Raw genomic sequence first — 16139 nt, forward strand, 5'->3', positions numbered from 1 at the left:
AGAAGAGAGAGTTGCCCTGGGCACAATGAAATGAGAGGGCATTAGTATCTAGAACAGATTCAAGAGTAACAACTAGATCTGAATCAAGAATTTTAGCCGTGGAAGTGGGGGGGGGGGAACGGGAAGGGAAATTTAGCTGGGGACAAAGGGGGAGGTTGGCATGTGGGGTTTTTAACGAATAAGAAAAGCTTGCATATGTCTGATGCTAATAAGAATGAGCAAGTAGAGGGAGGCTAAAGGAACAGGAGGGGGAAAAGGCCAAGAAATGGAGTAAGGCCTCTGACAATGTGGAAGAAAATGAAAGCCCCGTCATAGCAGAGGGATTGGATTGAGAGGAAGTACAAAGGGAAGCAGATCTGATGCAAGGACCTGAGGGAGTTCCTGTCTAATGTTTTCTTTCTTCTCTGAGAAGTAGCAGGTAGGTCGTCTGCTAAGAGTGAAGGAGCCTCCAGGTGGGCAGAGAGGAAAAAGTCTGAGAACAGTAGAGATTTTAAATCATCACCATGGAGAATCCAAGAGGAGGAAGATGAGGCCCCTCCAGTCTCCCCTTTGAATTCATGTCCTAAAGTGTGGACCCTTGTGACCATGGAAATGGTTGAGATGCACTCTGAATGCCAGATGTTTAAAAATGGGATTCTTTCTTTCTTTAACCAGGTCCTACATACCCTCAGTACACAGAGAAGGACCCAGATTTGAATGTGTAATAGCCCGACAGACATCTCCATCAGCAAATTCCAAGAAATCAATTTTAGACTCATATTTTAATAAACGGCTAATATTAAAACATAACACTGAAAACATACAATATGTAATCAAATTGAGAACCAAAAGACAAAATACTGCAGTGGAAAAAGTCCTAAGTCATTGCTGATTTCTATTTAGAATTACATTTCTAATATTAAATGCTCCTTTTCCATTTGTTTTGGGTCAAGAGGTTATTAACACCATAAAAAAGGGTTAATAGAAAAATATGGTCTAGGACAAAAATGTGTTATTATATTTTGCATGAATGCCTGTTATTGGGAAATTACCAGTTCTTAAAAACAACCATTCCTAGCCCATTAAGGGACTGCCAATTGCATCAAAACCCATCTCCTACTGTATTTTATTTTCCAATTAGTAGTATTCTAGAGACAAAAGCACAGGTCACAATATAAACTATACTTCTATATCTACAACTATTTTTTAAACTTAAAAAAAAAGCTTTTATTAATTAACAGGTATTACATCCACAAAATAGAGAGAATGCAATAAAAAGAGAATAATATGTAAACAAGAAAAACATCATAAAATTACAAGTATAAAAGTAGAGATAATTTTTTAAACCAATCAAATAATTGGAAGGTAAAGTTGATAAAATCTTCCAGCAATTAGTACAAAAACCTAATGATGAAAAATTAAAAAGTAGAGGATCCACACCATTATAAAATGCCTCAATACAAAGGACAGAGAAAAATCCTAAAATCTTCCAGAGAAAAACATAAGGAATCACAATGGTGGTGGGTTTCTTAAAAGTAACACTGGAAGCTGAAAGACAATGGAGAAATGACTTCAAGATTTCAAAGAAATCAAACCTAGACTCCAACACCTGGACACACTTTCATGTCTATGTGACACTAGAACAGAGGTACTGCCAGGTGTGTGAAGTACAGTAGGCATTACTTACACCAATATTTGTTTTTCCTTGCCTTCCTAGTACCCAGAAGACTCACTTCCCAGATTTCTCCAAGTTAGGCGAGGCCATGTGTTCTGATCAAGTGTCTGTGGGCAGAAGTGGCATGTGCCACTCCTGCCAAAGCATTAAGGAGAGGTGTGAGTGCCACATGTTCTGAAGAGGCCTCATGTTGAGATGGTAGAGCCACAAGATCGAAGCAGTTTGGATCACTGAGAGACCACAGGAAAGACAGCTGCCCTGGAGAGGTAAAATCTATTTCTTTACTATCTATAATAATAAAAGCGTAATATGCTAATTAGACCGGATGTCCTTCCAGAAGCCAGGGCTGCGAGAGAAGCCTGGGTCCCGGGTGACAGAGGGAAGCCAGTGCCGACAGCCGGGGGAAGGAAGGCCTACTCTTGCACGAATTTCGTGCATCGGGCCTCTAGTCTAATTATAAAAGACAACAGTGTGTTACTGGAATAGGCAACATCCTATTGTAATCAAAGTGAAAGTAAATCATGAATCTCAAAGGTGAATATGAAATAATATTCATAGGAGCTATGTCAAGAACAGAAGTAAATACAGACTTAGCAGACATTAATAATTTCACATCCTAAAAATCCACAAAGATTAACACATAAAAGGGAAATTTCCTCCATCATATTAAAATACACTTTGCATAAAAGACTTGCCTGGAGTGATTATTGCACTGATTAACAAAACAATATAGAGCCCTGGCCGGTTTGGCTCAGTGGATAGAGCATCGGCCTGCAGACTCAAGGGTCCCAGGTTCGATTTCAGTCAGGGGCATGTGCCTTGGTTGCAGGCACATACCCAGTGGGGAGTGTGCAGGAGGCAGCTGATCGATGTTTCTCTCTCACCAATGTTTCTAACTTTCTATCCCTCTCCCTTCCTCCCTGTAAAAAATCAATAAAATATATATTTTTAAAAAACAATATAGAATAGGATAAAAGTTAATAATCTACTGCATGGAAATAACTTCGCCTAAGCACTCAAAAGGATCTAAAAGCTCATGCAGGTAGGCAAATTCCAGGATTTATCAGGGGCACAAGCATGAGTGATCTTAGCCATGGCTTCTCCTAGATTCACCCTCCAATCCAATCACTTGTGAGGTGGAGCAATAATTTCCAAAACGTGCTGTCTCTGACCAGATCCCCACCATTTCGTCCATCAGGGAAGAACTGTGTCTCCCTTGTAGGTAAGGACATGCACCTACCTTCCCACTGGCCTGTCAGCACCAAGGTCCTGTTAATTACCACATCGATCTCCGTAGCTCCATCTTCCACAGCCAATTTGATCTCTTCTAATCGTGTTTTTAAATGAGTCTGTCCAGCTGGAAAGCCAGTGGCCACTAGAGAGAATGGAAAAAAGAAAAGAAAGGAAGGAACTTCATTTGGTCAACAAAGAATTTCAGACAAAATAAATCAGCATTTAAAGACCAAAGCATTAATGACACTTAGGAACTTCATGAATGTCCTGATAAGTGTGAAGAAACAGAATGTTATCTCATATAGTATTGGCATTAGGACAGACATCAGCATTATATCCTCTTGTCTAGAAGACCTGAAATTGCCGAAACCGGTTTGGCTCAGTGGATAGAGCGTCGGCCTGTGGACTGAAAGGTCCCAGGTTCGATTCCGGTCAAGGGCACGTACCTTGGTTGCGGGCACATCCCCAGTAGGAGGTGTGCAGGAGGCAGCTGATCGATGTTTCTCTCTCATCGATGTTTCTAGCTCTCTATCCCTCTCCCTCCTCTCTGTAAAATATCAATAAAATATATTTAAAAAAAAAAAATAGAAGACCTGAAATCAAGTTGCTTCAGAGATGCTCATGAGGGTACTCTGAGCAAATAGCAATTTAAAAAATGTCATCATCACACTGATGCTCATAAAATAGTAGCTGTATCCCTATCTTGATATCAGGACACTAATTACATGTATGCATCCTACTCAGCTGGCCCTCAATGTATTTTTTATGTACCATTCACATTTTTAGCCATTGTAACCAAACTGTAAGGTAGGTTCCTCCCAACGCCTATCTTAAAACAACCAGCTAAGCCGATAGGAATAAAGGAAAGACAATAAAGAAAAAGCACCTGATCAGTCCACAAAACTGGGGCAGGGACAGAGCTGGGAAGAGCAGGGCCAAGTATAGAGAAAATGAGAATACAACTACAGTTTTAAAAAAGTATTAAACATTTTGACATATGCATCATTAATTTCATTCTGATACCTATAGATAATCCCTTGTGTTACCTTGATGTTATTAAATTCCTTGGGTCTGCTCCCTTAGAGGAAAGCACATTTCTCTGTTGTATAGAGGAAAAGCTGAATTGACTGAGAAATTAACATCAATAAATGTGTAGCTGCCAAATACTTGGGGAATCTTCACAAATGAGCTATATATAGATACTGTATATAATGTTTCTTTTGATGTATTTTGAATAAAATAAATTAACAATCTTTATAGACCAGCCGTGGGCAAACTACGGCCCGCGGGCCGGATCCGGCCCGTTCGGCTGTTCTATCCGGCCCGCGGAGCCGAAAGAGCGGAGGGTTCTCTTGCTCTCCCCTCCGCTCCTTTACTTTGAATTTATATTAGTTCACACAAACACTCCATCCATGCTTTTGTTCCATCCCTCCGGTCCAGTTTAAGAACCCATTGTGGCCCTCGAGTCAAAAAGTTTGCCCACCCCTGTTATAGACTCTTTTTTAAAGCACCAGGCTATTCCTACAACATCTTTTTTTTTTTTTTAATATGTTTTTATTGATTTCAGAGCAAGAGGAAGGGAGAGGGATAAAGAAATAGAAACATCAGCCAGGATCGGTTTGGCTCAGTGGATAGAGTGTCGGCCTGCAGACTGGAGGGTCCCGGGTTCGATTCCGGTCAAGGGCATGTGCCTTGGTTGCGGGCACATCCCCAGTGGGGGGTGTGCAGGGGGCGGCTGATCGGTGTTTCTCTCTCATCGATGTTTCTAGCTCTCTATCCCTATCCCTTCCTCTCTGTAAAAAATCAATAAAATATATTTTTTAAAAAAAAGAAGAAGAAAGAAATAGAAACATCAGTGAGAGAGAAACACCAATCAGTTGCCTCCTGCATGCCTGCTACTGGGGATCGAGCCTTAACTGAGAATTGAACCAATGACCTCCTGGTTCACAAGTCAATGCTCAACAACTGAGCCACACCAGCCAGGCTCTCCAACATCTTTTAAAAGTAAAATTTAATTTTACATCCATCCATCCATCCATCCATCCATCCATCCATCCATGTGTAAGAGGCAGTTGCTTCAGAGATGTCTGAAGAGCATCTACCCACACACACATTATGTTGAAGCTTTTAAAAAGACTCCTTTCCCTTATGCCAAGTCCTAAGTGTCTATCTTAAGTCAGTAACTCTTGAACATGCCATCTTTTCTTTATCTTCCAGGCTTTGGGGTGTCTCTCATCATCTCCCACAGGGACAGGGAGAGTCTCCCTAAATCCAGCTCACCCCTTCTCATTTGCCCGCTACCATGCCCTAACTCAGGACATCATAAAGCGGATCGTGGTCTGCCTCTGCTTAAAACCTTTCGGTACCTTCCCCATCACCAGAACACAGCCCAAATGGCAGAGCCTGGCATGGTCTCCCATAAGATCTCCAGCTTCAACTCCCACAGCCCCCACTCTGTCCCACCTTAGGATCCAACAATTGCAAACCACCTGCAGTTCGCAGAACATGCTTCTGCCTTCACCCACATGTTCTTCTGTCTAAATGCCATTCCCTGTGTTATCGACACTGTGAACTCCCTTACCCTTTCAGACCCAGTGCAGTTATAGTTTGTCTCTATGAAGCATTCCCCTACTCTCTAAGTGTCACCCACCACTGCAGAATAAATCAGTCCCCGCTCAGAGTTACAACTACCTTCTGCATGTCTTTATGATCATATTTTACATATATAATATACTACACATCTGGCATTATGATTTTTTAAATATGATTATTCCTCCAAAACAACTAACTTGCCTTAAGGACAGGGATACAGTTCTATATTTTGGGGAATTAATACAACTCCCTTTGATTAAAGGAATTAGTAATTGGTTAATGTTAATTACTACTTAGGAAGGCAATTAATAAATACTAAAAGAATAAATACAACCGATCAAATACATAAAACTGATTAAAATCATAGTGTACAACTATATGTAACACCCCCAGATGTCTGAGTCGAAGAACTGGAAACATGTGGAAAGACATCAACAAAAGCCACACCCGTTTTACCTGATGCCACGGGAATATTACAGCCGGCAGCCTTCAGCGCTTTCACGGCATCACACACGCGGGCAGGGTAGACACAAACGGCAGCCGTAGTGATTCCTGTGAAGAAAGAAACCACAGCAGCCTTCTGAATGTTAAGTTCAGTATGCTTTTAATTATTATCAGCAGAAATCAAAATGAGAGGAAAAGAGAATTCCCCCCCAACGCGGCAAAAATTGAAAGGTTTTTATTTTCCACATTCCTTTCCAGTTCTTGACTACATGAATGTTTCTCATCGTTACAGTCATAGAATAAAACAATTGTGATACATTGTTCTTCGAAGTTACATAACACGACTTTTTAAAAATTCTTAAATAATAAGTATGGTGGTCTTGGGTCAATAAAAATATCTTATTTCGCCCTGACTGGTTTGGCTCAGTGGATAGAGTGTCGGCCTGTAGACTGAAAGGTCCCAGGTTTGATTCCGGTCAAGGGCATGTACCTTGGTTGCAGGCACATCCCCAGTAGGAGGTGTGCAGGAGGCAGCTGATTGATGTTTCTCTCTCATCGATGTTTCTAACTCTCTATCCCTCTCCCTTCCTCTCTGTAAAAAATCAATAAAATATATTTAAAAATATATATATCTTATTTCATGTAATTAACAAAATCCAGATTTGTCCAGCATTCAGAAAGTGGATTAAGAAAAATATAAGTGAACCTTACAGGGTAGTATGGCAAAATGACATTTAATTAATACTACCCCCGCTTTTATATGAAATAATCTATATATATAAAAGCCCAGCAACCAGAATGGCAGAACAACCAGAACGACCGCAATGACCGGTGGCTATGACATGCACTGCAGCAGCCAACCAGCTTGATCCGGGCCCCAATCAGCCCCCCACCCCCGGCCAGCCCAGCCCCCAATCAGCCCCTCCCATCCCAATCGGGGTTGGGGCCAGCCAGCCAACCACCGCAGCCCCTCCCCACTGCTGGACCAGCCCGATGGGACCCCATCAAGGTGGCCAGCCGGATCCCACCTGTGCACAAATTCGTGCACCAGACCTCTAGTAAAATATAAATCTGGAACCTCCATTTTGAGGAATTAAGCTCTTACAAAAATAAAAATTAAATTAGACACTGTAAAACAAAACAATAACATAAAGCATACAGAGTTGTTACATTTTTTAGCCCCTGTCCCCCAAAGCTGTTACCATTAAGTGTTAGTAGTAGGTGCTGTTTTTATTGTCAACTCAAGAAAAACATCATAAATATTTTTCAAAAGCTGTCCAGTTTTTAGGTCTACAACTTATCTACATCTCCAGCTGCACTCATTACAGACACCCTTCATGGAAAGACCTGGCTCCTGACACCAGTCCAGTGAACAACAGGGCATGTCCTCCTAGAAACAGCATTTAGCCGTCCAGGTCTTGGTCTCCTCATTTAGAAATATTAGAGCCCAGCCAGCGTGGCTCAGTGGTTGAGCACTGACCTATGAACCAGGAGGTCACAGTTCGATTCCCAGTCAGTGCACATGCCAGGATTTTGGGCTCGATCCCCAGTGTAGGGCATGCAGGAGGCAGCTGATCAATGATTCTCTCTCATCATTGATGTTTTATGTCTCTCTCTTCCTCTCTGAAATCTATAAAAGTATATATTTTTTAAAAAGAAATATTAGAAATAAGGAGATTGACTCTCAAAGGTCTCCTCCATTTCTAAAATATTCAAGTTTTGTACTTACAGCAACTTCCTAAAGTTGCTGTAAGTTCTTTCATGTATACTAAGAGAGTGAATATAACTTTTCTCAAAAGATCGAACCTAATATACAAGCATGTAATATTTCCCATTTGCATTTTATTCTCAAAAGTATTTCATTTGCTCACAGAAAATACTTTATGTATGAGATGTGATTATTAAGTAATGAGACTGGCTTTTTCACATGTGGCTGGGGAATCAGAATCAGTATTTTAGAGTCACCAGATAGAAAATTTCCAAAACTGAAGAAATGAAAAGAAAAATCAAGAAGTTCTCTACCAGCAACTTGAATCCATGATGGAAAGAACAGACCTACACGTAAGACTCAGATTCTCTCCCTGCTGTTTTTCAGAGAAGAATCTAATTAGTTGTCTGTGTACACAATTCTATCACTTGGATTTTATTGTTGCTGTCATTTTAGCAGCTGAATCTTGTCTTAAGTCCTCTGGATTTAGTCATCAGTATTGTAAAAAGGGGAAAAAAACAGACAGATTATACACCATACTTTACCTTTATCATTCATATTTAAAGCTTCCAAGAGATCTTCCCGGATTGGATACTTGGCTTTATAACAGAGCCTTTGAATGTTGGAATATGTGTCATCGCCTGAAAGTGTAGTAAGATCTATAAAGGTAACAGCTTTCAGGAGCCAAGCAGCCTGGTTTGAAGAAAAACAAAAATAAGGTTAAAAAAAATCAATCTCCAACCCAGTTAGTTAGTAAAGAATCACTAGACAAACATGAATACTAAAAGCTGACATCTATACTATTGAAAGCATATCATTCTGTTATAATATAAACATTGCTAAGAGTGACCAACAACCTGAGCATTACAAAGAATAAAATAAAAGGGGGAAGAGTAGTCTTACATTTTTTTCTACCATAGATATTCCAATTTGAAATCCCTAATAGATCAAGTCTCCCCACATCTAATTTCTCCATCTCATCCACAAGGAGCCCCTCACAGCTACCCCACAGGGGAGAATGTAGGAACAAGAGCATTTCTGTCTTACGTTTCACCTCCAGCCCTGGGATCTCAGATGAGATATAAAAAGACTCCATGCCCTAGCTGGTTGCTCAGTGATTAGGGCATCAGCCCTCCGACTAAAGAGTCCCGGGTTCAATTCCAGTCAAGGGCACGTACCTCGGTTGCAGGCTTGATCCCAGCAGGGCATGTGCAGGAAGCAACCAATCAATGTGTCTCTCTCACATCAATATTTCTCTCTCTCTGCCTCTCCACCTCCCTCCCACTCTCTCTAAAAATCAATGGAAAAAATAGCCTCGGGTGAGGATTAACAACAATAAAAGAAGACTCCCTAACTTCTTTGTTTGTTTCAATTTAATCCAATTCCATTTTTAAATAATATTCATATTTCACAACTCATTCTGACTAGTTTCCTTTTAACTTTTCAATCAGCATATTTCCAAAGATGAACAAAATATGAGATGTCACCCAAAAGGATTCGATCACAATACTTTGCCTCCCTTGTAAAATGGACTCTCGATTCCTGTTAGTCCTACGAGGCATAGCACGTCTTTGGTTGGTATCCACAGGAGAATATGTTAACCACAAGTACTCCGCGCAACATCATTTTTCTGAATTTTGAAACATGGTTTATGAAAATTAATACGAAGGAAAACACAATGGTCAAAGGAGGTCACCTAAGGGCCTCAACAGTGGGCACACCAGGTTTGGATGTTACGGTTTGAAAATTAAAATAGAAGACATCCAAAGAAGGTATGTCTAAGAAACTGAATAAATGTGTTGAGAAGAGATGCCATTGAATGCACTCATGAATAAAGATGCCTCAAAATCATTTGCGGTTTTGCCACTCAAGAGTGATAACAATTTTAACTTGTTTGGATAAATGTGTTATCTTTCTCCAACCCATCATCATCATATATGAATTATTAAAATAAGTCATGGACAGCTGCAATCTTTTAAGGTTAGATGCATCTTGAGCGAAATTCAATACTGCGGCCTTGAGGGAAGAGCCGGGCCCTGGGAAGGACAGGCACAGAAGCAGCCTCACTTGCCACTCCTTCTTCACGGTCCTGCGAGCCTGGATTTGCTGAGCGCGTCTCAGGACCGCTGGTTGATTCACTTGTATTTTGGAGATCCAGCTGAGGTCTAAAGGGGAATGGAGAATACTTTTTAAAACTTAAAAAGTTTTATTAAATACAGTCACCCATTGTTTTTTTTTAACACGGTCCTTGAAAGGATCTATTTATCATCTGGCACCAAAGCTCTTTTAGAGCTTATGTTTCTTTTTCGCACAACTACAAATAAATAACCTTGTTGAAAGAAGCCCAGTCATGATAAGGCATGCTTCGTGGAAAGTTAAGTACATTTGGAACCAGAAGAGCCTGTATTGATTCATTACACAGACGTGCCTAACAATGGGGGGAAACACTGTGCTGCTCGGGCCACGTGCCTCACTTCTGACAGCAAAGACTTATGTGTGAGTGCCCAGGCCAGGAGAGCAAATGATTAAAACATACTTAAGTGAATTGATGTTGGGCCTTAAAGGAATCCTCAATCACTACCCCCTTACTGACAAGATTAATATCTACTACATGCTGACATGATACAACCCATTCTTTCCTCAGAGGGGAATTTTTCAGAATGTATTAGAAATTACAACATTGATGTAACAGAGGTTAGGAAAAGGAAAAGAAACAAGCTGCTCAAAATTCCAGGAGAAACATCTCTGTTGCTTCGGTTTTGAAATGCTCTTTCCGACTCCATCCCACCCGCCATTCTCTGCTAGTTGACGGACATTTCTACTTTAAGACCCAGCCTAAGTGGTTTTCTTTGTGAAAACACTGCCAGCTCCCCAGACAGAGCCAACATTTGGATCTCTCTCTACTGGGGAACTTGTATTAGTTCATATTGGAGTTGGGGTACAATTGTCTCTTGTATTTCCGGTGCTGTGAGTCATGACCTTCATCTCTGAGTGTCCAAACTAAACACAGCGTCGGGTGCACATGCAGTGCAACTGCACCCACCAACACTCTGGAACACAGGTGGCCTCACCCATTTACCTTCTATAACCAACCTCACTCTATATCCCTCTAGCAACCTCATGTTTTTAAAGAAGCTTCTCAGAAGAGCCTTAAAGGACTAGTGTAGACAAGGTTACTCATTAGGAAATGTGTCACAATTCAACGATTATTTATAAAGTGATGGGGAAAACTGCTGGTTGCATACTAGACTATGTAACAACACAAATAATAAATTCTTTGCATCTACCACAAAAATAAAACTACAAGATAGTCAGTGTCTACAAAATTTCTCTCTCTACTTCTCTCTCTCTTTCTCATTTCCATTCGATGGTGTAGAAATTGCAAGTTAGCATTTGAATGATTAGAAATGATATTCTTATTTTAAATATCACTGAAGAAGGAACATAGTCTGGGTGCTTTTCTTCCTAATTAAGTTATTGTGTTAGCCGAAATCACTTAACAAACGGATTTTTAACATTTCAATCCATCTGTTCCTCAAAGATATTGTATGTTTTCCTGCTTGTCTGCTGAACCAACTTCACAGAGAACTGGAGTCTAAGGTCAGGCACATGAAATCTGCCTCTTCCTCCCACCCCAAAATGAATTTGGTTCTCGGTAGACCCAAGGAAGTAAAATCAGATAGACACACTGGACTCATCCAATTTTTCTGAGACCTGTAAGAACTTCTCTCTAACCAAAGGTAGGGGCTCTTTTTTTTTTAAAAAAAAAAACAAACTACAACTAATGGTGATCAAGTTCATGGAAAAGAATGTTTCAGGCAGATAGTAAAAACGAGTGAAGCAAGCAGCTGGGTGACATATTCACCACCAGGCAGCCGTGGACAGTAGTCAAAAGAGGGAAGGCTATGACGGTGGGGCACACTTTGAGGGGCTGTCCTTTATTTCATGTGACACTTCCTGGAAGCACCTCCCCACTTCTCTACTCCCCACCCACTCTGGCCACGGCTGCCAGAGAGAAGTCTCAGGCAATCCCAATCTTCATAATCTGTCTTCCTCCTCCCCCTCATGCCCTGTCTTCTCCCTCTCTACCAACTGAACTCTGTGGCACAGCCTTTCCCAAGCACTGTAAGTTCACTGACACTCCATCATGTCCTGTCTCTGGACCTGTGCAGGCTGCCGGTCCCTTCTGCCTAGAATGCCTGTCCTTATCTCGCCTACAGTGAGCCCTTACTCAATCCCTAAGACTCAGTTCAAAGATCTGAATAGACATTTTTCCAAAGAAGACATACAGATGCCCAACCGGTACATGAAATGATGCTACACATCACTAATCATGAGGGAGATGCAAATCAAAACCACCATGAGCTATCACCTCACACATTTAAAAACATGACAAATAAGTGTTAGTGAGGATATAAAGAAAAGAGAGCCCTTGTGCACTGTTGGTGGGAATGTAAATTGGTGCAGCCACTATGAAAAACAGTATGAAGGTTACTCAGAAAAATGAAAAACAGAACTACCAAGTGATCCAGCAATTCCACCTGGATTTTTTTCTAAAGGAAACAAAATCACTAAATCAAAAAGACACTGGCACCCCCATTTTCACTGCAGCATTATTTTACAGTAGCCAAGATATGGAAACAACCTAATTGTCCACTGACAAATGAATGGATAAAGAATGAAATGGAATATTATGATGTTATTTAGTCATGGAAAAGGAAATTTTGACATTAGTAACACTAATCATGGACCTTGAGGGCATTACCCTAAGTGAAATAATTCATTCAAAGAAAGATCTCACTTAGATGTGGAAGCTAAAAAACAACAACAAAATTTAAAAATGCTGAACTCAGCCCTAGCCATTTGGCTCAGTGGAAAGAGCGTAGGCCTGTGGACTGAAAGGTCCTGGGTTCGATTCTGCTTAAGGGCCTGTACCATGGTTGCAGGCTCCTCCCCAGCCCAGGCAGGCCCTGGTCAGGGCACATGCAGGAGGCAACCAATCAATGTTTTCCTCTCACATCGATATTTCTGTCTTTCCCTTTCCCTTCCACTTTCTCTAAAAATCAATGGACCAATATCCTCCAGTGAGGATTAAAAAAAAAAAGAAAAAAAAAAGAAAAAAAAAAGCTGAACTCAGAGATACATAGAACAGATTGGTAGTTGCCAGAGGCAGGGGGTGGAGGATTGGGTGTGAAATGGGTGAAGGGGGGGACAGAAGGCACAAACTTCTATAGTGGTTACAAAATCAATGTCATAAGGATGTACAGTACAGTATGGTGACTGCAGTTAATAATGCTATATTGCATATTTGAAATCACTTAAAAGTTCTCATCACAAGGAAAAAAATTATAACTGCATGGTGATGAAGGTTAACTAATTTTATGGTGGCAATTATTTCACAACAATACATTTATCAGCCCATTATGTTGTACACATAAAAACTACGACAGTGTTATATGTCAAATATACCTCAATAAAAAATTCTCAGTCCAAGTGTCACCTTCTCCGTGAACCCACTCTGAACCACAGAGGTTGAGTTATTTTGGCTTCTTTTTTCTTCCATGGGCTCCTTTACAGTCTGCCTTCAGTACTCTCCCCTTCGTTCTGAATGGCACTAGTTTCTCTAAACGCTCATTCTCCCAACAGATTTTTTAAAATCCAAGCAACGTGCTTAATGCATGGATAGTATTCAATAAATTAGCTAAATGGCTCCCCAAGTCCAGGAATGATCTATTCTAGAAGTCTTGGCCAGTTGCTTTTTATTGTTAATGTTTATCTTTTTTCCCCCAGCTTTATTGAGGTATAACTGACCAATAAAAATTATATATATTTAAGGTATACTACTTGCTGTTTTTGTGTGTGGACTTTTTTTTTAATTTTTTTATTGACTTTAGAGAGAGAGGAAGGAAGAGAGAGAAACATCGATTGGCTGCCTCTACGTGTGCTGGACTGGGGAACCAGGGTATGTGCCCTGACCGGTCATCAAACCCACCACCTTCTAATGTATAGGACAACACTCCAACCAACTGAGCCACACCAGCCAGGGCTACAACTTAATGTGTTGATATACATTTTATAAATACCGTAAATTAATCACTACAATCAAGGTAATTAACATATCCATCGTCTCACACATCTACCTTTTTTGGGTGTGTGTACTCAGAACATGTAAGATCTACCTCACAACACATTTCCAGTACACAATACAGCGTGGTTAATTCTAGTCACATTACTAAGTAATAGATCTCCAGGACTTAGCATCTGGGATAATGAAACTCTGTACTCTGATTGCTTCTGATTAGAGAGGACTTTTGGATCTCCACAAGAGAAGTAGGGACTGAGCGTGAATGGGATCCCTGAAGACATTCACCTTAAAAACTAATTTTTAGTACAATTCCCCATCAAAGGTTAGAACCCGTGAGGCCTACTCTCACACTTCTCAGATACCACTTGCCAGAGGTCCCTGCAAACCATCTCTTGGAGAATGTAATAGGATTACCTCGCTCACAGAATCAGCCTCCACTGCTAAAAATATCACTAGTGGTCATAAAATTACCCAGCCCCGTGTTTAATCTAGCCGCAGAATTTGCCTCTGTGACCTCCCGTGGTAATGAATTATAAGTGACTATCTCATTTTATTAGCACTTAATTTGCTACTCTTTAATTTCATCAAATAACCCTTGTTCTCATATTATGGGGTCTGGGGAAAAGAAAGAACTGATTGGCCTTTGTTATGTCCTTCATAATTTTTAATATTTTACTCGAGTACCCTTTAGCGTCTCCTTTCCAGGAGAAGTGATTCTATTGCACACAATCTCATCAGGACCATAGAATCCACTCTTATGGGGCCAGGAGGGGTTTCAAGTACATGTGTCTTTGGGGAGAATAGATATGAAATCATAATTGGAAGGCAGTAATACTCTTTTCTAACACTCTCCAGTGAAGAAAATCCCACGGTTTCTCTTAATATGTCATTTGGTGCCTTTCAGGCTCTCTGTCATTTATAAATTTGTTCTCCAAGACTCTTCTCACAATTCTTTATTATTATTATTTTTCCTGTTCCAGTCTCAGTGGAGAGAGATCATTTTCCCCAAAAATCTACTTTGTAGCCTTTCCATCACTCCCATTTGTGTTTCTATGGCTATTTGTGAACTTCTTCACAATATAAAACATGTAACACCAAATAACTGTATAAAAGAAGGTTTATTTTGTATTTTGATTTTACCTTTGTTCCTAATGGAGAAAAAAAGAAATTGTGATACTTTATTAGAGACTTTTTCCCCAAAAACTTTGGAAGACTAAGAAAGATTAAATTTCCCATGTTTTCTCTTTTCATTCTTCCTTGGTTTTTTATGGAACTAGAGGCCCGGTGCACGAAATCGTGCACTGGGGGTAGGGGGTCCCTCAGCCCAGCCTGAACCCTCTTGCAGTCTGGGTCCCCTCGCTCCTTACCACCCACCTGCTCACTGCTCTTTATCGCTCGACGTGCTGCTCCTTACTGCTGCCACGAAGGTGGGAGAGGCATGCGCTACTGCCACTGCACTCGCCAGCCATGGCAGCTGTGAGCCCGGCTTCTGGCTGAGTGGCGCCCCCCCTGTGGGAGCGCACCGACCACCAGGGGGCAGTTCCTGCGTTGAGCGTCTGCCCCCTGGTGGTCAGTGTGCATCATAGCAACTGGTCATTCTGGTCATTCCGCTGTAATGGTCGCTTAGGCTTTTATTACGGGCAGTCCTCGGGTTACATCGGACTCGACTTAACGTCGGACTCGACTTACGTCGTTTTGTGGTTATGTCGCCATCTCCCATTTACAGTATTTAAAAAAAAAAGTTCCGTCATTTCGATGTATGTTCATATGTGCTTTATGTTTTTTATTATTTATTTACCACAAGTAAAGGTCAGGAATTGTTATCTTTCTTTTAAATTTTTTTACTATTTCACTTCATTACTGCTGTGTACGTGCTCCATGTGAGTGACGTAGGTGCTTATGTGGGTTCCAACTTACGGCGAAAATCGCGTTACGTCGCGCCGTAGGAACAGATCTCCAACGTAACATGAGGACTGCCTGTACCACCCAAATTTGTTCCCTAGCGCTGTCTCCAGTCATTTTCTGATATGCACTTGTACAGTTTTCATCCCAGACTCTATTACTGAGAACCTCTTGCTAATTGACCATTATTTCTGTGTTGTTTATTTTCAATTCTAATTTGAAACTTCCCAGGAATGACCACACCCTCCCATACAAGTGCCTAGCACAAAAACAGCTGCTCAATACATCTGTTGCATCACAGTAAATTTATTTTTTACTTTAGACACTGAAAACTAGTGAAGTATCAACTTGATCGCATCTAGTCTTTCTACCTTAGCCATGGAAAAGGTTAGCTACAAAAAAAGAGCTCTGAATATCAGTACAAGCCTGATCCAGCCAGGCTCAGAAGACATTCAATTTAAATAAATGAGCAGCCGAAACCGGTTCGGCTCAGTGGATAAAGCATCGGCCTGCGGACTGAA

General features: G+C 40.8%; 1 protein-coding gene across 1 annotated transcript in view; it reads right to left on the minus strand.

Annotated features, from left to right (window-relative positions):
* DERA (deoxyribose-phosphate aldolase) overlaps nt 1–16139 on the minus strand; it is a 102072-nt gene that overhangs the window by 63025 nt on the left and 22908 nt on the right. The window contains exons 2-5 of the mRNA XM_080660065.1: nt 9699–9796; nt 8177–8324; nt 5936–6031; nt 2895–3029 (exon numbers count right to left, since the gene is read on the minus strand). Of these exons, the coding sequence (XP_080516191.1) occupies nt 2895–3029; nt 5936–6031; nt 8177–8324; nt 9699–9796 (477 nt within the window). The remainder of the gene's footprint in view (nt 1–2894; nt 3030–5935; nt 6032–8176; nt 8325–9698; nt 9797–16139) is intronic.

This window comes from Plecotus auritus, assembly GCF_963455305.1.
Source record: "Plecotus auritus genome assembly, chromosome: 3".
Taxonomy (NCBI): Eukaryota; Metazoa; Chordata; class Mammalia; order Chiroptera; family Vespertilionidae; genus Plecotus; species Plecotus auritus.